The sequence below is a fragment of the Triturus cristatus genome, chromosome 2_1 (genome assembly GCF_964204655.1).
Source record: "Triturus cristatus chromosome 2_1, aTriCri1.1, whole genome shotgun sequence".
NCBI classification, from domain to species: Eukaryota; Metazoa; Chordata; class Amphibia; order Caudata; family Salamandridae; genus Triturus; species Triturus cristatus.
In genome coordinates this window covers 369,307,127-369,329,390 of record NC_140581.1, presented here as the reverse complement: position 1 = coordinate 369,329,390, position 22,264 = coordinate 369,307,127, and the positions used below count along the sequence as shown (strand labels likewise).

At 49.9% G+C, this 22,264-nt stretch overlaps 1 protein-coding gene across 4 annotated transcripts in view; it reads right to left on the bottom strand.

Annotated features, from left to right (window-relative positions):
* DDX4 (DEAD-box helicase 4) overlaps window positions 1-22,264 on the bottom strand; it is a 1,682,862-nt gene that overhangs the window by 45,421 nt on the left and 1,615,177 nt on the right. For all 4 annotated transcript variants that reach the window (XM_085631316.1, XM_085631317.1, XM_085631319.1 and 1 more), the window contains one exon: window positions 9,070-9,346. In XM_085631316.1, the coding sequence (XP_085487442.1) occupies window positions 9,070-9,346 (277 nt within the window). The remainder of the gene's footprint in view (window positions 1-9,069; window positions 9,347-22,264) is intronic.

The following is a 22,264-nucleotide window of genomic DNA, read 5'->3' as shown; positions in this document are numbered from 1 at the left end:
GTTATGCACCTAAAGTACATAGTATGAATTTAGATAGAGAACAGCTTGGCTGTGGGTCTGATTAGCAGGCCCACAGCCACATCTAAGTCGAAAACCAGTGAAGCAAAAGCAAAAAGTGGGGGTGAACATAGAAAGCAGACCCTACTCTCCTACAGTGTTGTCTGTGAACACTTGCACTACTCTTCCCTGGACAGAGGGAAGGAATGCTTTGAATGCAAATAGGATTGTCCTGAGCTCCAAAAGGTTGATATGGAGCTTGAACTCCGCCGGAGACCAGAGGCCTCTGATCTCCGCCTCTCCCATGTGGCCGCCCCATCCCAGGAGGGACGCGTCCGTCACTACTGTGTGCTCCGGTTGGGTAAGGGAGAGGGATCTGCCGCTGACCCAACGCTGGTTCGTGAGCCACCACTGCAAGTCCGGTGCAGTGCCCTCCGAGATCTAGACATAGTCGGACAGGTTCCCCCGATGCTGCGTCCACTGGAACTTCAGGTCACACGGCAGAGTCCGCATATGCCATCTGGCATGATCGATCAGCAGGCTGCAGGAGGCCATGAGGCCCAGTAGCCTGGGGGTCTTCATGACTGAAACCCAGGACCAGGGCCGAAAGATCGAAATCATAGCCCGAATGTCCCGGACTCGCTGTTCGGGAGGATGAACCTGAAACTGCGCCGTATCCAGAACTGCTCCGATGAAGAGGATCTTCTGAGAGGGAATCGGGTGCGACTTCGGCACGTTGATAGAAAACTCCAGCAAATGCAGGAGGTCGGCCGTAGTCTGCAGGGGGAGACGACTGCCTGGGGTGATCCCACCTTCAACAGCCAGTCGTCGAGATAGGGAAAGACTGAAACCCCGGATCTGCGCAGATGAGCTGCGACCACAGCCATCACTTTCGTGAACACCGAGGGGCGCTGGTAAGGAAAAAAGGGAGCACGGCGAACTGAAAGTGCTCGTGGCCCACCGTTAACCGTAGGTAACGCCAGTGGGCTGGCAGGATGGGGATATGAAAATAAGCATCCTGCAAGTTCAACGCTACCAGCCAGTCTTGCGGATCTAGGGTAGACAAGACCTGAGCAAGCGTGAGCATCTTGAACTTCTCCTTCCGGAGGAAGCGATTGACGTTCCGGAGGTCTAAGATGGGGCACAGACCTTTGTCCTCCTTTGGAACCAAGAAGTAGTGGGAGTAACAACCACGACCTATTTCTGGCGTCGGAATGCGCTCGATGGCCCCCTTGGCCAAGAGAGCCATAACTTCCTGCTGGAGAAGTGCTAAGTGTTCCCCCAACATGCAGTGGTACTGAGGTGGCATGTCTGGAGGGGTAGATTCAAAGGGGAGGGAGCAGCCCCTGCGGACTATTTGCAGAACCCACCTGTCCAAGGTTATAGAGCGCCAGTGGGGAAGGTGATGGCGAATCCTGCCCCCCACTGGCTTCAGGTGGGTCTGAAACACCGGACTCGGAAGGTTTCGAGGCGGCAGCAGCAGCAGGGGGCGGGTGGGGTGGTGGACTGACCCGTCCTCTGTCCCCGGGATCCACCACGGCGGGTCCCATGTCTGTGGCTGCACTGAGACTGCGGCTGCTCAGCCTTACGGGTCTGAAAAGAACACGCCTGGGCGCCCCGGCCTTGACCTCAAAAGGACCGAAATGCAGACCCCGAGGGAGTGAGCGTGGTGGTGAGACCCAAGGACAGGGCCGTAGCCCAAGAGTCCTTAGAGCGTTCCAGGGTGCTATCCGCCTTATCACCAAAGAGGCGTGTACCATCAAAGGGCACGTCCAACAGGGTATTCTGGACATCCCCAGAGAATCCAGTAGTTCGGAGCCAAGCGTAACGACGGAGCGCCACAGTGGTGGAAAGTGTCCTACCGGGAGAATCGGCAGTGTCAAGCCCACAACGAATAGTACATTTTGCAGCATCTCTCCCTTCGGTAATGGCTTGGGAGAGAACCGCCCGTGCTTCCACCGGCAATGATGCAGCACCTGTGCCACAGTGTCCCACACAGAATGGGACTAGCGGCCTAGCAGGCACGCTGTATGCACCGCCTGCAACCCAGAGCTGACTGATGTGAACATTTTTCCCCCAAATTGCTCCAGTTTGAGATTCCTTGTCCAGAGGAGCAGAAGGGAACGCACTCGGCGAGGCAGAAGCCTGGACTACCAAACTCTCAGGCGTGGGGTGTTGTGTGAGTAAGCTGGATCGCCGGGCGATGGCGGTGCGCCACACCCTTGTTTACCGGAACTCCTGTGTTAGGTTTGACCCAGGTGCCCAACAGGATATCAGTAAGCGCTTCATTGAAAGGCAGTAACGGCGGAGAGGAGGACTGCGGCTGCAGGACCTCAGTCGGGAGATTGGTCCTGATAGGCACAGAATGGAGCTTGAGGTTAAGAGCCTCAGCTGCCCTACGCAACACCACCGAAAAAGTCCCAACCTCCTCCGTGGCCACGAAAGAAGTGCATAGAGTACCAGGGTGTGGAGAGAAATCCAGATCCATTGGACCCTCCACATCACCTGCTCATCCTCGCAATGGGCCGCAAGAGGATCGTCAGACCCCTCCCAGTACTCCCCTTCGTCCACCTGTTGCTGAAGATGCCGGTAAGGACGAGATGCCCTGGGAAATGGGATAAACTCCCCTCCAAGAAATGGAATGTGAGGGTAAGATACCAGTCCAGGTTCGGCACCGTCCGGCGTCCGCGCCGAAGCCAGATCCAGGGCTGGAGCCGGTGCCCGAGCCAAGGCCAGATTATGGTGCCTAGACTTACCCTTCCCCGATTCAGACGAGCGATGCTGATGGCTCCGCAACCGGTCCATCGACCTCCCACGGGAGCAGGACCTCGATCGGAGCAGAACCGATTGTCAGACCTCCAACAACTTTCAGGAACGCTCCCGCAAAGCTTTCGGCGCCATGGCCCGACAATCGGGGCATGCCTTGGTGGTCATCGGCGTGCTCCAAGCAGAAGAGAGACACGTCGTGAGGGTCCAATACAGTCATGTTTCGATGGCAGGCCCTACAGGACTTGACTCCTGGTGCAATATGGATGCCTGGGTTTAAGTACACTACAAAACAAGTTGTCAGAATCCAAGTTAAACATTTAACTAGGGGTACCGCTCTCTCTCGGACCTGCGCGGAAAAATAAAGAACTGACGTCAGCGCATATAAGTAGCTCTGACGACGTCATCTCGGCGGCTACGACTACAGCGACGTACTGCTGACGAAAACTTTCGGGATCCAGTTTGACGCCTTGGGATATTCTAAGGTAAGGAATCTATCACTAACCTGTCTCTTTCAAATGCTTGGTTATTAGCAGGACACCCCCTACAATACCCAGAGTCTATTCTCCAAGTTTTGCAAGTGCAGTCAGCCATTTAATACATTTAGTGGACATAAAGTCAATTACGAGATGTCTAACTATATATTGGCTGCACCGAAACCAGTCATGTTTGGTATCAAACATGTTGTAATCCTACCCAAACACCGGTTCCTGTGTTGGATCCTATGTATTGGGGGCTCCCCTAGGGAGTACTTACCTTAGGTAACAATATATTTTTAAGAAACATAGGTTAGTTCTAGATTTCTTACCTTAGAATTACCCTCGTATGTCAGACTGGATCCAGAAAGTATTTTCGTCAGCAGTACCTCTGCGCATCGGTCGGCTCCGCGTCCATCGTTGGCATTGTGTCGCCGGGATGGCGTCACTGTAGCTACTTAGAAGCTGCCCTCGCGCGCTGACGTCTGTTCTGTACATGACTTTCCGTGCCAGATACGCAGAGCCATGCAAGACAATGACCACTGGAGCACAAAATTAGGGCCCTGAAAGGATGTCCTTAACCCTAAAAATCAGATCGCAGAATGGGGAGGATAGGTGGGGCGGTAAGGAATCTATAACTAACCTATGTTTCTTACAGATATATCGTAACCGAAAGTAAGTAACTTGTTCATCTCAAAGAAACACGTTAGTTATAGATTCCTTACCTTAGAATAGATACCCCAGCAATACCAACCCCAGAGGTGGGTCTGCGGATCAAGTTCACACCAGAAAGCCCTGGAAAACAGAACGGCCAAAGAGCAGTCTCTCTGGACTTGGCTGTGCAGACAGTAGTGTTTGGTGAACGTGTGCAGCAGTAGTAGCTGCAGTCGCCCTAGTGGAATGGGCGCGCAGCCCACTTGAGGCTCCTTCTTTGCCAAAGAATAGCAGGCTTTGATGCACAGAATGGCCCACATAGATATGGTCCGTTTGTGCATGGCCAGACCTTTCTAAGCACCCACGTAGCCAACAAAGAGCTGGTCGTCGACCCGGAATTGTTTGGTACGATCCAAGTAGAAGCAAAGCGCACATTTTGGATCCAGACGGTGGAGTCTCTCTTCCTCTTTCGAAGGATGCAGAGACGGAAAGAAGGTGGGCAAAGTGATGGTTTGGCCAATGTGAAAAGAAGTAACCACCTTAGGCAGAAAGAAAGGTCTAGTTCTAAGAAAGATATTGTCCGGATGGACCGCCAGAAAGGGAGGCTTGGACTAAAGAGCTTGTAGCTCACTCACCTTGCGTGCAGCGGTGATGGCCACCAGAAAAGCAGTTTTCAAAGTGAGAAGTATGTAAGAACCAAGTTCAAGTCCCACGGAGGCATAACCAAGGGAATAGGAGGAAAGAGAGGAGTTATGCCTTTTAAGAAACGATTTACAACCGGGCCTTGAAGAGAGAAGGCTGATCAGGAAGCCGAAGGAAGGCAGAAATGGCCGAAACATAGCCCTTGATAGTGCCCAGAGCAGAGCCCTGCTGGGCCAAAGAGAGAGGAAACAAGAGAACCTCAGAGAGAGGGGCAGAAAGGGAATCCACAGCCAATGCTGCGCACCATGCCACAAATTTGTCCCACCGGCAGGCGGATACTGTCTTAGTGGAGGGACGCCTGGCTGCCAAGATCACATCACTCCACGCAAGGAGGTGGAGGCTGGACAGGTTCGGGTGGAGGACCGTCCCCTGCTGCTGCGACAGAAGATCCTCCCGAAGAGGCAGTCGGATCAATGGATCGATGGCAATGTTGAGCAGCTCGGGATACCAGACTCTTCGAGCCCAATCCGGAGCCACCAGAATGAATTGGGCCCGGTGGCGCTCATCTTCTTCAGCACTCTGGCCAGAAGTGGTTTAGGTGGAAAGGTGCACAACAGACCACTACTCCACTCGCGACGAAAAGCGTCGCCTAGCGAGTGTTGCCTTGGAAATTCCAATGCGCAGAATTGCTGACATTGCGCGTTCTCTTCGGTGGCGAATAGATCCAACCAAGGCTCTCCCCACTGTTGAAAGAGACCTTGCACTACCTCAGAGTGAAGACGCCATTCATGATCCATCATGCACCTGCGGATGAGTTTGTCCGCCCTGGCGTTCAGGGAACCTGCCAGCTGTTGAACCACAGGGATATGCCCCGATGTTCCAGCTATGTCCAGAGGCGAAGGGCCTCCTGACATAGGGTCCATGACCCCACCCCACCCTGTTTGATGCAGTACCACATGGCGGTGGTGTTGTCCGTGAATACCTACACCTCTCTTCCCCAGACAGAGGGAAGGAATACCTAGGGTGCAAGAAGAATCGCCCTGAGCTCCAGAAGGTTGATGTGGAGCCCGGACTCCGCCAGAGACCAGAGGCCTCTGATCTCCGCCTCTCACATGTGGCCACCCAGTCCCAGAAGGGATGAGTGTCACCACTGTGTGTTCTGGTTGGGGAAGGGACAAGGATCTGCCGTTGACCCAATCCTGGTTTGTTAGCCACCACTGCAATTGTTGTGCAGTGCCCTCTGAGATCTGGACGCAATCTGACAGATTCCACTGATGCTGCGCCCACTGGAACTTCAGGTCCCACTGCAGAGCCCGCATATGCCATCTGGCATGAGCTACCAGCAGAATGCAGGAGGCCTTGAGGCCCAGCAGCCTCAGGGTCATTCTGACCGAAACCCGGTATGGAGGCTGAAAGATCTGAATCATAGCCCAAATATCCCAGACTCGCTGTCCGGGAGGATAGACCCGAAACTGCGTCGTGTCCAGAACTGCTCTGATGAGGAGGAGCTTCTGAGAGGGAATCCGGTGTGACTTCAGCACGTTGATGGAAAACCCCAGCAAATGCAGGAGGTCGCCCGTAGTCTGGAGGTGGGAGACGACAGCCTGGGGCGAGCCCACCTTAAACAGCCAGTCATCGAGATAGGGGAAGACTGGAACCCCTGATCTGCGCAGATAAGCTACAACCACCGCCATCACTTTCGAGAACACCCGAGGGGCGCTGGTCAGGCGGAAGGGTAGCATGGAAAACCGAAAATGCTCGTGGCCTACCGCAAACCGTAGTTAACGCAGGTAGGCCGGCAGGACGGGGGATGTGAAAATAAGCGTCCTGCAAGTTCAACGCTACCATCCAGTCTTCCGAGTCGAGGGCAGACAAGACCTGAGCAAGCGTCAACATCTTGAACTTCTCCTTCCGGAGGAAGCAGTTGACGTTCCTGAGATCCAAGATTGGACGCAGGCCTTTGTCCTTCTTGGGTACCAGAAAGTAGTGGGAGAGGCAACCTAGACCTACTTCTGGGACAGGAACTTGTTTGACGGCTCCCTTGGCCAAGAGAGCCATAACTTCCTGTTGGAGAAGGGCCAGATGATCCTCCAACATGCGATGGTGCTGAGGTGGAGGGGTAGTCTCGGAGGGGAGGGAGTAGCCTCTTCGGACTATTTGCAAAACCTAACTGTCCGACGTGATTGTGGGCCAGTGGGGGAGGTGACGGCGAATCCTGCCACCCACTGGCGGTAGGAGGTTTTGGAGGCTGCTGCAGAGGGAGCTGTGGTGGACTGACGACGACCTCGCTCCACGGACAAACGCCCCAGGCGATTCCCGCAACAGGAAATCCTCATGGTTCAAAAGGATGTCAGTGAGGCCTTCATTAAATGGTAGCAGGAGCTGCGAAGAGCTCAATGCCGGTTGAACCAACTCAGGAGGTTAGTCCTGACTGCCAGCGTAGGCAGCTCGAAGTGGAGAGCCTCGGCCGCCCTACGCACCACCGCGGCTTAAGATGCTCCCTCCGGAGCCACGGTAGGAGGTGACAACATGCCAAGGTCTGGTGAGGTATCCAGACCACTGGCTTCCCCCAGTTCCCTTCTCCAGTCCCATTCGTAACCTAGCTGGTCAGTCAAAGGGTCTCCAGACCCCTCCCAGTCCTCCTCACCCTGCTCTGGCTGCCAATCTGGTCTCAAAGAGCCAGGGTAGAACAGGGGCACAAACGTACCAGTCTGCACCGGATCCGCCATCAGTCAATGCCGGTCCAGCTCTGTGTCTACATCGGGGCGGAGGTCGACGCTGGCTGGGGACACAACCAGTGTCAGCTGCAGACATGGTGCCAGTGAAATCGGGGCCGGGGGAGGTCTAATTAGGTGGACCGGCACATATTCAGATCCAGGCCTCGATCCAAGGGGGCCCTGCGGTGCCGGGGCAGAATCTGCTGGTCTTGAAGGCCCAGGGCCCACAGCTGAGTACGCGGGGCCTGAAGGCACGCTGGCAGAGTTGGGCTGCCCAAAGATGGCATGCATCGCTTCGTAAAAAGCTCGAAGCTGGGCAGTTGTCGCTCTGGGTCCCGGGAAGGGAGGGAAACTCTGAGTCGACCCTCGGGGCTCCGCATGCGGAGCCGTGGGAGGGGCACCACCAGCATCCCTCGCCGCGTCAGCCGACTGACGGCGAAAAGTCAGAGTGACGGTGCTTCTTCTACTTCTTCTTGTGGTTCGACTTACATGAGGAGTGCGAAGACTTTAAAGAAATCTGGTTGTGGTGGCTCCGCGACCAGTCCCTCGACCTCACACGCGACCGACTGGGACCTCGAACGGTGCGGAGCAGATTGCCGGGCCTCGAGAATCTTTCGGGACCTCTACCGCAAAGACTTCGGATTCATGGTCTGGCAGTCGGAGCATGACTTGGGGTCGTGGTGGCGCTCCAGGCAAAACAGTCACACGCAGTGAGGATCCGTCACCGACATCAGTCGGACACAGGAACCGCAAGCCTTGAAACCGGGCATCCCTGACGCGCACCAGGAGTCGAAGACTCAAAATCGGTGTTGACAAAAGTCAGCAAAAAGTCAGTGGAGGTACCGCTCTCGCCAGATGTGCGCTGGCTGGCACAGAAAAAAAAGAACTGATATCAGCATGTGAGAGCAGCGTCTAAGTAGCTGCTGCGACGTCATCCCAGCGACCACGACGAACACGATGCCGACCAATGCCACCTTTCGACATGCAGGGGTACTGCTAATGAAAAAATTCTTCAGATCCCGTCTGACGCCGGGGGGTAATTCTAAGGTAAGGAATCTATAACTTTCTTTCAGATACCTGTTTTTAAGGGCTGCCTGAGTGTCATTTGAGTTATTTTCCCTGGGGGAAATTTGTCAAAAGAAAGCACTGGATCTGCATCAGAAGGCGTGGAAAGAAAGGAACTGATGGTAACGTGGGGATTTGTGGTCTTACAGTGGCTGCGGCATCACATCCGGAAACTGAAAGACCTGACATGGTGCCGCACAAAGCTACCTGTCAACGTACTTGGGATTTGCTATTAAAGTTTCCGGATCCAGTATGGCACCTGAGAAAATTAACAAGGTTAGTCTCGTCAGTTAGAAATCTGTCATCTTCATATTTTTCAGTCGCTTTACGTACAACAAACCGGTTTAAATACAGATTTAAACAAAGTGCTGTAGAATAGCTGAGAGAAATAAAAAAACTGATGAGAACTTAAAATGCGTGATCTAGGTGCAGAAATAAACAGAGCTTCAGCTAGCACCTCATGCAGTGAATAAGTTAGGCCCAGTATTGTCATTTCCTTGATGGGTGGAGCAACAAGCTATTGCATGTGCTATCACATTGCACTGGAGAGCTATTGCCGAGGACAAGTTTTTGAATCGAGACTGGCACTTAGGGCACATTCTTAAGACAAGGAATCTGTGGGAAGAAATATTCATTAACATTCAAATTTTTAGATGGCCTGTGATAAATACAAACCTTTTGACACCAAATTTGGTGTCCAATACCATAAATCTAAAAAAGCTTAATTATATGACGTATGCATAAAAACTTACATCTGACAACACCTTCACCAAGGAGCGTGCTACAGTGCGGTCTTCGTTATCATCCGAGTCAAAGAATGTAATTGCTTTCCCGACATTTCCACAACGACCAGTGCGTCCAATTCTATGAACATATTCTTCAATGTTGTCCGAAAGGTCATAAATAATTACATGCTGTACATTTTCAATATCTAGGCCTCTGGCAGCCACATTGGTAGCAACAAGAACATTGCACTTTCCAAAACGAAAATCAGCAAGTGCTTCTTCCCTCTCTTTCTGTAGCCGATCGCTGCAAATCAAGAGTTGGTAAAGCAAGATTACAATAATTTAAAATACACAGCTCAACATCATTGGCATTAGCATGGAAGAATATGCGTTCAACTATTATGACAATGCCAATATTTTGATGAGTAAACAAAGCTCTGATAAACTAATCGGACAAGTTACTTACCTTCGATAACGTCTTATCTAGTAGGGACAGCATCTAGCTGCTGATTCCTTATCTTAGAATCCCTCCCCAGGCATCAGACTAGATACGGAAATGTTTTAAGCAGTATCTCTGTGCGTCAGCAGAGGGTATAAAGCGTCTCTGTAGCAACATCTTTCCCCGAATGGGACGTCAACGGAGTCCATGCTATCCCTCCCTCAAAGTGTTGATGTCAGTTTCTTCTGTGACTATTTTCACGCCAACAACACAGAGCCATTTAGAGAAACGGTCTCTGGAAACAGTGTGCCAAAAAGGGAAAAATATTGTATCAACATGTACAGATTGAAAGAAATGAAGTAGTATGCAAAAAGGGACGGGCCGCAGTGGGACTGAGGAGAGCCGGAGTCACTGGAGAAGATTCAGCGTCATGATGGTTGGTTGAGGGTCCCTTGCCAGCAGTTACCGGAGCTGTCTCACCTGAGATGAGCCAGCCTGCAGTGGGACTGATTAGAGTTACTACCTGCCATCTTGACACCGGAGTGGAATAGATCGGAGGCCCCGGATGTTGCACAGTGTAAGGCTGACCTGCAGTCACTTTAATAGATTGACTTTACGGCCTTCATAACCCGGCCCTAGCTGGCAGTACCTTAATGAGTAATTGCCGCTGACCGCGGCCCCCACAGGGGGACACTAGAGCGGTCGCCGCCCTAGTGTAGCCTGGGCACCAGTCACCTCTCCACGCCCCCCCCCCCTCCTGGGGGGCAGGGACTCCGGCCGGTGTCCCCTCCTCTTTCCTGCCCGGAAGTGACGTGAGGGGCGTCACTTCCGGGGCTCCTTTTGGGCGAAGGGGGAGGCTACATAGCCTTCCCCCACCATGCTGGCAACCTCTTGTTCGCCTCGCACGCCTGCCCTTGGATCGCCCGTAAGATAACCCACCTATTACATAACGGTGTATGTAATAAACCTGCAGCATTTTGTACCCAATCAAACAGTATCTGTGTGTGTGTTATTATTGGGTAATGTATTTTGTGGAGGGGAGACTGAGGGGTGCAAATGGCGATACTATGTTTACGCCTGCCTCCACGGCAAAAACAGCTCCCGGCAGCGTCATTTGGAATCCTCTGAGTTTTGGTAAGTGACGTTATCACGTTTCACTCACTCATGACTCGCTCGCTGTTACTGCCAGAGAACGCTTGACTAATTAACCCATTGTTTGACACCCTGACTATGCCCACACAGTTTCACTCACTCAAGTCTCGCTCCATGCTACAGCCGGAGAGCGCTTTGCAGGGCGTCTCCATGATTAACAAAACTATTGCTTGATTTACACCCGGACTATGCCCACACAGCCTCGTCGGAATCGGCAGAGACAGCCATGTTTACGACCGAAGTCTGGCAGTGAATACCTTCCGGACCTGCCCCTTCTGACGACTGATCAGCTGGCAGCCTGGCCCTGGGGACCTTCAGCCTAACAATTCTGTGCTACTCGGCCAGTTAATTCTATTAATGCATTCTGAGTCAGGAAATTAATTTAATGCTTTAAGTCTAGTCTCTATCAGATCATATGGATTTTCTCCTATCTGACCCTTGCTCAGCCATCTTAAAGCTCCTTCTATTGTAAGAACCAGAGAGATAGAAGAGGTCCTCAACAGTCCTTCCTCATAGAAATAGAGAGGACAGTTCGAACCTTGGGTTGCGGCCATCTTGGCATGGGCATACTATCACCAGTCTTTTCAACCTAACTGTTGAATGAGACCTGGCAATCCTCAGTAAATACTGGCCAGCTTAATTTAATTTGGGCAATCCATTTACACGTTAACATCCAGGATTGCAGATCATTTAACATGGGGCAATTCATCATCAAATGCAAATAGCGGATCATTTAACATGGGACAATTCATCATCAAATTATCATAGACTCACGTACCTAATTATCTACCCTCATCTGATTTACTTCGATCATTGTGCTGCCTGCTCCACTTTAACCATTACCTGTTCTCTGACTCACATGCCCCCTCTCTCCCCCCTGATCACGATAAGTGGTACTCCCCATCATTACAATCCTCATCATGGATCTCTGTCAGATGGAACTAATTCCTGATCCTACTGGAGCCAATGCCTTCACTATCAACTATCCACCTAACCACCAAAAATGCAGCAAAAAAATACAAACACAGACTACTCGAATCTAGTCCTGAAACATTAATCTCTGATGTTTACATCTGTCCTAAAAAGGGTATTCTTTCTAACGACCTCATTTTCTATACCAGAAAACAGGCTTGCTGGCGGAAGATCATCTTTTCCATGCTTCAAATAAAAGACTCTAGGAAAACCCCTCATGGTCTCAAATTAACAACATCACCCTCACTCTTCCTCAGAGCTAATTCCATCATTACTATCTACAATAATGGTATTATTCTCATACAACCTTCTAAATTTAATCTAGCCAAGATGGACCATATATTCCCTACCCTCAAGATAGCCGTGACTGCTAAATCTTGTTTCTTCTACACACCCTCCTAGTGCATTTGACTTTTCAAGTTCCTCGCCCTCCGCTCCATTGAATAGTTCTAGCTCGCATAATTCCTCTCACCATTTAGCCATTGGCGAGGAATCTCCATCCTCTATAGTAGCCTCGAAAAAACCAAGTGACCTTCATCTCAAACGGGTGGTGGGCTAAATGGTCCACCCATCTTGCTGTTAGCAAATCAGATTCACGGTGTCTCCCCCACTGTGATACCAGTTGAAGACATAACCCCTCCCCTCTCTGCAGATACTTTTTTATTCAGAGACGCACTTGCGAAGCCTTCCCTACAGATGGAGCACACAAGACTGGTACCAACGATAACCCCTCATCCTAACACATTGAGCACCTACATTACAACCCACAACTGGCCCTCTACCAACCTTTCCCCCCCCCCCCCGCCACGCCTTACAACAGAGCCGGGCTCCCATATGATCTTAAGGACACATCACCGTTTCAAGACCTTAGCACTCCCTTATTATCTCATCCAGATACCACTCGAGATCCCTCCTCTCCGCAGGTTCCCTCCCCTCAGCTCTTATCCTTGAACCAACACTCAGACTTGGTAGCGCGTCTGGACAAGGTATCTCTCCAAGCGAACCTACGTATTCGCAAATTCAACAAACTGATAGCCCTCTCACCCGACCACCTGCCCTTGCTTAGCTCTCTTAGCTCCCTAGGAAAACCGCATGCAGTCCCCACAACTGCATCCAATGGCCTCAACCTGCACTCCTCGCTCCCTATCTCTAAAACACTAATTCTCCCCAATGCCCCCTCCCGTCCTAGAAGAATGGTGGTCGAACTTGCAGCCAATGATATTGAGGATCTACTCCTCTCCTACTTGATCACTCTAGATTCTGACAAGATCCCTATGGCCCAAATTCAACCCATTCTAGCCAACCCAAACAGGGAACCCTCTAACAACCACAGAGTCTTAAATAGTGACAACCTCAAACAAGTGAACATTACCCAGACCCCTACATTTCACACGCCTAGTCAGTTAAAATGTGCACTACTCAATTGCAGATCAGCAAAAAGACATGCTGCAGATATATTCGATCTCATCCAAAACAATGAACTAGATATCATACTCCTCAAGGACAACTGGCTAAACCCTTCCTCCACCCCCATATTAGACCTTCTAGTACCCCCTACTCATGACATGATCCGTCTAGACAGTCACGAAACAGGGCGGGGGATTAGCTTGTATACACCGGAACACACTATCTGTCTCTCACATGGAGACTTCCACCTCATCCGTTGTTGAATACCTTTGCCTCAACATCTCTAGTAACCAACTCCTTATATGCAAACTTCATACTATATACCATCCTCCTGGCGATAACTTGCTCTTCATCGAACAACTAATGGAAATCATTTCCTCCAATGACGACCACTCTATATCCCAAAAATACCTCGGTGACTTCAACCTGCATTGGTCTAAACCCAATGACCAAGCGGTGAGCTGTCTCAACGCCTTCCTATCGGAGATAGACCTTGCTCAATACTGTGACCGGCCAACTAACAACGGAAAAATTCTGGACCTCATTATTTCAAAAGGTAATACCATCACATTGGAAGAGATGACTCCTTGCGATTGGTCCGACCACTACAGCATCTTCTTCCTGATCAATAGGGAGGCGATACCGAAAATGATCCAACCCAAGAAAATTAAACAGTGGAAAAGAGACCTCAGGAATATCAACATGGACTGTCTAGTTACCGATTGTAAAAATGCGTTGTCACCCCAAGATGACTTGGCTAATGTTCATGATCTCACGGACTTCTACAACTCTACTATCGCTGATATCATGGACTCAATAGAACCGCTACAACAACAAAATGTTGCCTCCAAATTCTCCAAACCATGGTTCAACGACAACGTAAACTCTGATCGCCGCAACTTAAGGGCAGCTGAACGTCTATGGAGATCAAAACCATCCATGTATCAGTTAAAAGTCCTCAGATCGGTTAGGAGCTCAGACAATAAAAATATCGAGACGACAAAGGCCGATTACTTCAGAGCCCAACTTAGACATGCCTCTAATCGCCCAAAAAAACGTTTTGAAATTGTCAAACAACAATCAGTGTTAGCTCCCAATCACCTTGTCTCAGCATTCAATTCTCCTTCCTGCACTGATCTGGCCATCTTCTTTATGAGAAAACTAAATCCATCAGTCTTGACCTTGAAGCTAAGAGGGCCCTTCTTACATCACTAGAGAGTACAGCTCATCCTGTCGTCTCTGCGAGTCAAAAGCCTCACAGTACTAGCACTAAGAACAGGGCCACTTGGAACTCCTTGTCGCCCCTTAGTGAAAATGACATCTACAAAACCCTTCTTAGCATTAACCCCTCTAATCACTTTAGCGACTCACTGCCACCATCTGTCTTCAAAGAAATCAAGGAGGCCCTCATCCCCCTCTGGACTAAAATTGTCAACGCCTCTTTATCTCAAGGTAAGATCGCAACTTTGCTCGCACATCAAGACTTTCAATCTGCTGGATCAATATCAATCTGGCTTTAGGAGTGGTCACAATACGGAATCTGCACTCATTCACATCACTGATGACATTTTAAACATGTTAGACCATAATGAATCCTGCCTCTTAATCCTCCTCGATCTTTTATCTGCATTCGACACTGTTAATCACAACAAGCTCTTAGCTATTCTGGAACACAGGATGGGCCTCTACGGCTTGGTAGTGCAATGGTTCTCTTCCTTTCTTCACAATAGATCACAAAGAGTTAAGGTAAATCATACCCTATCCCATCCGTCTGCAGTTTCCATGGGGATCCCACAAGGATCTGCCATTTCTCCTACACACTAATATTTTCCTGGAACCACTAGCGAACGTTCTATCTTCCATGTACATTCTTTTACATATGTATGTGGATGACACGCAACTTTATCTGAAAATCAATTCTTCTGAAGACTTCATCTCATTCAACTCCTCTATGACGATTATCCAAAACTGGCTAACTGAAAACCATCTCCTGCTGAACACCATCAAAACTGAATTCCATGTCATTTCCCCTCCCAAGCACACACTCAAGATTGACCTCTGGATGAAACACCTCTCGACCTTTAACTACTCCCCGGTTATCATTGACTCAGCTAAATCTCTTGGAATCACCCTAGACTCACACTTCAACATGAAGAAAAATATTAGTAAGATGTGCAAGGGTGTAAATCACCAAATAAGGATTTTTAGATACCTAAAACCATTCCTCCCTCAAGAGGACTTCAAGCAGGTGTACAAGCACTTGTCCTACCGAGACAAAACTATGGGAGTGCAACGCTATCAGGAGGGAGCAGACCTTCCAGAAGTGCAAATTCTTTATTACTGAAACCTCCGACTTTTCGCAAAAAGAAAACGAGACTCAGAGCCTTCTCTGGCGCGGCTCCTAAGATCTGGAATTCTCTCCCACCTGAAATTCGCAGAATCCCCTACACGGCGGCGTTTAAACATGAAGTAAAAACAATCCTAATCAACAAGTTCCTCCCTCAATTGGTTCATGGCTTGCCTGTTTGCAAAATGTTTTTTTCCCCTCTCCTAACAATTGTAATGTCTATGTTTCTCTGTCATACCTTATTATGTAACATTTTGCTCGCACCTACGTACAATTTTATTAGCTCACCACGCTAGCCTCCCTTAGCCTCTCCTCAACGTCCCCTTACCATGTTCGTCCCTCCATTACTGTGAAGCGCGCGGATACCCTTCGGGGTCTTGTTCGTGCAATACAAAACTTTAAATAAATAAATAAATGCAAGAGGAGATCTTGGAGACATCAGGGTCCTCAGTTCACAGTGTGAGGCGGTTGGTTGGGTAGATAAGGAATCTGCAGCTAGATCCCGTTCCTACCATAAAAGAGGTTATCGAAGGTGAGCAAATTGTCCATCTGATAGAGACATCTAGCCGCAGATTACTGATCTTAGAATCAGCTACCCAAGCAATACCATACTTGGAGGAGGGGCTGCGAACTGACCTCACCAAAGATCCCCAAATAGGAGAAGCCAGTCCAAAAGATAGAAAGGGACGAGACTATCCGAAAATGAAAGGTGAAGCAGGATGCTCGCTAAACGGACTGATCTCCAAGAAGTACTCTGTGAAGGCTGTAGGGAGTAGAATGCTGTAAAACCATGAGAAGAACAAGTTACTTACCTTCGGTAACAATGTATCTGTAAGGGACATATATTAGTTATAGATTCCTTACCTTAGAATTACCCCCAGGGGTAAGACTATATCCGGGGAAATTTAACGTAGCAGTACCTCTGCGTGTCGGTCGACTCCGCATTCGTCGTGATCGTGGCGCGGTATCTACTTAGACGCCGCCCCTGCGTGCTGACGTCAGTTCTTTACGCGATATTCCACCCCAGAAGCGCAAAGCCATGAAAGACACTGACCACTGGTGCACAAAACTAGGGCCATGAAAGGGAGTCTCTTACCCTAGAAGTCAGTTCGCAGAACAGGGAGGATGGGTGTGGCGGTGAGGAATCTAACTAACTAATGATTCTTACAGATATATCGATACCGAAGGTAAGTAGCTTGTTCATCTGAAAGAGACTATTAGTTATGGATTGCTCAAATTAGAATTGACACCCCAGTAATACCAACCCCAGATGTGGGTCTGCGAACTAAGCTCACACCAGGAAGTCCTGGAAAACTGAACGGCCAAAGAAGCGGTCTCTCCGGACTTGGCTGTCCAGGCTGTAATGTTTAGTGAACGTGTGCAATGAAGCCTACGTGGCTGCCTGGCAGATGTCATGAAGGGGGACTCTACGTCCCAAAGCCGTAGTGGTTTCCGTCGCCTAGGTGGAATGGGCACGCAACCCTACAGGAGGTTTCTTTTTCACCAAGGAATAGCAAATTTTGATGCAAAGAACGACCCATCGAGTGATCGTCCGCTTTTGCACGGCCCAACCTTCCTTGGCACCCACATAGCCAACAAAGAGCTGATCATGCACCAGGAACTTTCTTGTGCGATCCAGATAAAAGGAAAGTGCACATTTTGGATCCATGTGGAGCCTCTCCTCCGCTTTAGAAGGATGCGGGGGCGGGAAGAAGGTGGACAAAGTGATGGTCTGTCCTATATGGAAAGAGGTAACCCCACTTGGGGAAGAAAAGACGGTCTAGTGTGAAGGACAACCTTGTCCGGATGAACAGCAAGGAAAGGAGATTTAGAAGAAAGAGCCTGAAGCTCACTTACCCTGCGAGCAGAGGTGATGCCAACCAGAAAGGGTCAAAAGTCTGAGAGGACAATTATGTATCAGTTCGAAAGGAGCGCACATAAGGTAAGTCCGAACAAGGTTCAAGTCCCACTGAGGCATTACGAAAGGAATAGGAGGAAACAGGTGAGTAATGCCCTTAAGGAAGCGATTTACAATAGGGGACTTGAAAAGACAAGGCTGATCCGGAAGGCGAAGAAAGGCCGAAATGTCCGAAATAACAAGTTACTTACCTTTGGTAACAATTGATCTGTAAGAGTCATAGATTAGTTATGGATTCCTCACCTTCGAATTACCCCCAGGAGTTAGACTGGATACGGGGAATTATTTCCACAGCAGTACCCCTGAGTGTCCATAGTTGGCGTGGGTCGACTCTGTGTTCGTCGTTGGCATCGTGTTCTCCGGAATGACGTTGTGGTATCTAATTAGACTCCGCCCTCGCGCGCTGACGGCAGTTCTTTACACAACATTCCACGCCTGAAGCGCAGAGCCATGCAAGCCACTGACCACGAAAACCCATTACTGAAGGTAAGTAACTTGTTCATCTGAAAGAGACAGTTATGGATTCCTCACCTGAAAATAGATACCGCAGCAATACCTACCCCGGTGGTGGGTCTGCACACCAGAAAGTCCTGGAGGACCTAACTGCCGAAAAAGCCGTTTCGCCGGTTGTGGCTGTCCAGGCAGTAGTGTTTGGTAAACGTGTGCAGTGAAGCCCACGTAGCTGCCTGGCAGATGTCAAGAAGGGGGACTCCATGTTCCAAAGCAGTAGTAGCTGTCGTTGCCCTGGTGGAATGGGCACGCAACCCTACTGGAGGTTCCTTTTTCGCCAAGGAATAGCAGATTTTTATACCAAGAATGACCCATCGAGAGATAGTCTGTTTTTGTATGCCCAAACTATCTTGGTGCTCACGTAGCCAAAGAGTTGGTCATCCACCTGGAATGGTCTTGTGCGATCCAGATAGAAGGAAAGTGCACATTTTGCATCCAGACGATGGAGCTGTTATTCTTCTTTAGAAGGATGCAGAGGCAGAGAGAAAGTGGGTCAAGTTATGATCTGTCCTATTTGGAAAGAGGTAACCACTTTTGGAAGGAAAAATGTCCTAGTGCGAAGGGCAACCTTGTCATGATGAACAGCCAAGAAAGGAGGTTTAGAAGAAAGGGCTTGAAGATCGCTTACCCTGTGAGCAGAGGTGATGGCAACCAAGAAGGCAGTTTTCAAAGTCTGAGAGGACAATTATGTAGCGACTCAAAGGGAGCGCATATAAGATAAGGCAGACCCAAGTTCAAGTCCCTCTGAGGCATTACTAAAGGAATAGGAGGGAATAGATGAGTAATGCCCTTAAGGAATCTATTTACAATAGGGGACTTGAAAAGAAACGGATGATCAGGAAGCTTAAGAAAGGCTTAAATGGCTAAGAGATAGCCCTTCAGAGTGCCCAGAGCAGAGCCCTGCCTCGCCAAAGAAAGGAGGAACAAGAGAACCTCAGAAAGAGGGGAGGAAAGGGGATCCACAGCCTTTGCTGTGAACCATGCCACAAATGTGTTCAATCTGCAGGCGTAAACCGTTTCAGTGGAGGGACATCTGGCTGGCAAGATAACGTTACAGACTTCGGGAAGAAGGTCGAAAGCTGTCAACTGACGCCGCTCAATCTTCACGCAAGGAGGTTGAGGCTGGACAAGTTCGGGTGGAGGACCGTCCCCTGCTGCTGCACCAGAAGATCCTCCCGAAGAGGCAGTCTGATTGGAGGATTGATGGCCATGTGTAACAGCTCGGGATACCAGACTCTTTGTGCCCAATCCGGAGTCACAAGAATGACATGGGCCCGGTCGCGCTTGATCTTCTTCAGCACTCTGGGCAGAAGTGGTATAGGCGGACAATTATATGGATGACCGCAACTCCACTTGCAACGAAAGGCATCGCTTAGCGAGTGCCGCCTTGGAAATTCCAACGCGCAGAACAGCTGACATAGTGCGTTCTCTTCGGTGGCGAATAGATATAACTAAGGCTCTCCCCACTGCTGAAAGAGACCTTGCGCCACATCAGAGTGAAGATGCCATCCGTTATCGATCATGCACCTGCGGCTGAGTTCGTCCGCCCTGGCGTTCATTGAACCTGCCAGGTGTTGAACCACCAGGGATATGCCCTGAAGTTCCAGCCAGGCGGTAGGATTCTTGACATAGTGTCCACGACCCCACCCCGCACTGTTTGTTGCAGTACCACATGGCAGTGGTGTTGTCTGATCACCTGCACTACTCTTTCCTGGACAGAGGGAAGGAATTCTTTCAGTGCAAGACCAATCACCAGAAGCTCCAGAAGGTTGATGTGGAGCCCAGAGGTCTCTGATCTTCGCCTCTCCCATGTGGCCGCCTAACTCCAGAAGTGATGAACAAGTTACTTACCTTCGGTAATGATATATCTGTAAGAGACATTGGTTAGTGATAAGATTCCTTACCTTAGAATTACTCTTAGGCGTCAGACTGGATCTTGAATGTTTTTTTGTCAACAATACCTCTGCGCATCGGAAGGTGGCGTCAGTCGGCTCCGCGTTCGTGTTGTGTCGCCAGGATGATGTCGCGGTAGCTACTTAGACGCTGCCCTTGCGCGCTGACGTCAGTTCTGTACACGACTTAGAGCCAGAAACGCAGAGCCATGCAAGAAACTGACCACTAGTTCACAAAACTAGGGCCCTGAAAGGATTTCCTTAACCCTAGAAATCAGTTCACAGAACGGGGAGGATGGGTGGGGCAGTAAGGAATCTATAACTAACTAATGTTTCTTACAGATATATCGTTATCGAAGGTCAGTAACTTGTTCAACAATATATCTGTAAGAGACATTAGTTAAGTGATAGATTCCTTACCTTAGAATATCCCCAGGTGTCAGACTGGATCCGGAAAGTTTTTTGTCAGCAGTACCCCTGCGCGTCGGTAGGCGTCGTCATACGGCTCCGTGTACGTCGCCAAGATGACGTCACTGGAGCTACTTAGACGCGCCCATGCGCGCTGACGTCAGTTCGGTACACGACTTTCCGCACCAGGATCGCAGAGCCATGCAAGATACTGACCACTGGTGCATTGAAACTAGGGCTCTGAAAGGGATCACCATAACCCTAGAAACCAGTGCGCAGAACAGGGAGGATGGGTGGGGCGGTAAGGAATCTATCACTAACTAATGTCTCTTACAGATATATCGTTACACAAGTAAGTAACTTGTGCATCTGAGACACGTTAGTGATAGATTCCTTACCTTAGAATAGATACCCCAGCAATACCAACGCCGGTGGTGGGTCTGCGAACCAAGATCACACTAGAAAGTCACAGAGAACAGGACGGCCAAAGAAGCCGTCTCTCCGGACTGGACTGTCAAGGCAATAATCCGTAGTAAAGGTGTGCAACGAGGCCCACGTGGCTGACTGACAGATGTCGTGCAGGGGGACACGACGTCCCAATGCAGTAGTAGCTGCTGTCGCCCTGGTAGAATGGGCGCGCAACCCCACCGGAGGTTCCTTTTTAGCCAGAGAATAACAGGCTTTGATACACAAGACAACCCAGCGGGAGATGGTCCTCTTGTGTACAGCCCGGCCTTTCTTGGCGCCTACGTAGCCAACAAAGACCTGGTCATCCACTCTGAACTGTTGTGTGCGATTCAAATTAAATGAAAGCGCATGTTTTGGGTCCAGACAGTGGAGCCTCTCTTCCTGTCTGGAAGGGTGTGGAGGCAGAAAGAAAGTGGGCAAGGTGATAGTTTGCCCAACGTGGAAGGCAGTGACAACCTTTGGCAAGAAGGAAGGACGATTACGAAGCACAACCTTGTCTGGATGAACCGCCAGAAAAGGCGGCTTACAGGAGATAGCCTGGAGCTCACTCACCTGCCTAGCAGAGGTGATGGCAACCAGGAAAGCAGTCTTCAAAGCTAATAAACGAAGAGGACAGTTGTGAAGCGGCTCAAAAGGAGCGCACATCAAAAAGTTAAGTACCAGACTTATGTCCCACTGCGGCATCACAAACGGAATAGGAGGAAAATGGTGAGTAATGCCTTTGAGAAATCTATTAACAGGAGACCTGAAAAGAGAGGGCTGATCAGGAAGCCTGAGAAAGGCCGAGATTGCAGAAAGGTAGCCCTTAATAGTTCCCAGAGCAGAGCCCTGTCGGGCCAAAGAAAGAAGGAACAAAAGGACTACAGAAAGAGGGGCAGAAATACGATCCACAGCTTTTGCTGTGCACCATGCCACAAATTTGATCCACTTGCAGGCGTATACCGATTTAGTGGAGGGACGCCTGGCGGCCAGAACGACATCACAGACTTCAGGAGTTAAGTCAAACGGAATCAACTGTCGCCGCTCAATCTCCACGCATGTAGGTTGAGGCTGGACAAGTTCGGGTGGAGGACTGTCCCCTGCTTCTGCAACAGAAGATCATCCTGAAGAGGCAGTGGGATCCATGCTCATACTGAGTAGCTCGGGATTCCAAACTCTTCGAGCCCAGTCCAGGGCCACAAGAATGACTTGGGCCCGGTCGCGCCCGATTTTCTTCAGCACTCTGGGTAGACGTGGTATAAGCGGAAAAGCGTACAACAGACAGTAACACCACTCGCGACGAAAAGCGTTGCAGAGCGAGTGCTGCCTTGGAAATTCCAACGTGCAGAAGTGATGACATTGCGCGTTCTCTTCGGTGGCGAATAGATCTAATCAAGGCTCTCCCCACTGTTGAAAGCGACCTTGCGCCACTTCCGAGTTAAGACGCCATTCGTGATCCATCATGCACCTGAAGCCGAGTTCGTCTGCTCTGATGTTCAAAGAACCTGCCAGGTGTTGAACAGTCAAGTAAATGCTGTGACTTTCCAGCCACGTCCAGAGGCGCAGAGCCTCTTGACCCAGAGCCCACAACCCCACTCCGCCCTGTTTGTTGCAGTACCACATGGCAGTGTTGTTGTCAGTGAACACCTGCACCACCTTCCCCTTGACAGATGGAAGGAATGCTTTCAGTGCAAGAAGGATCGCCCGAAGCTCCAGAAGGTTGATATAGA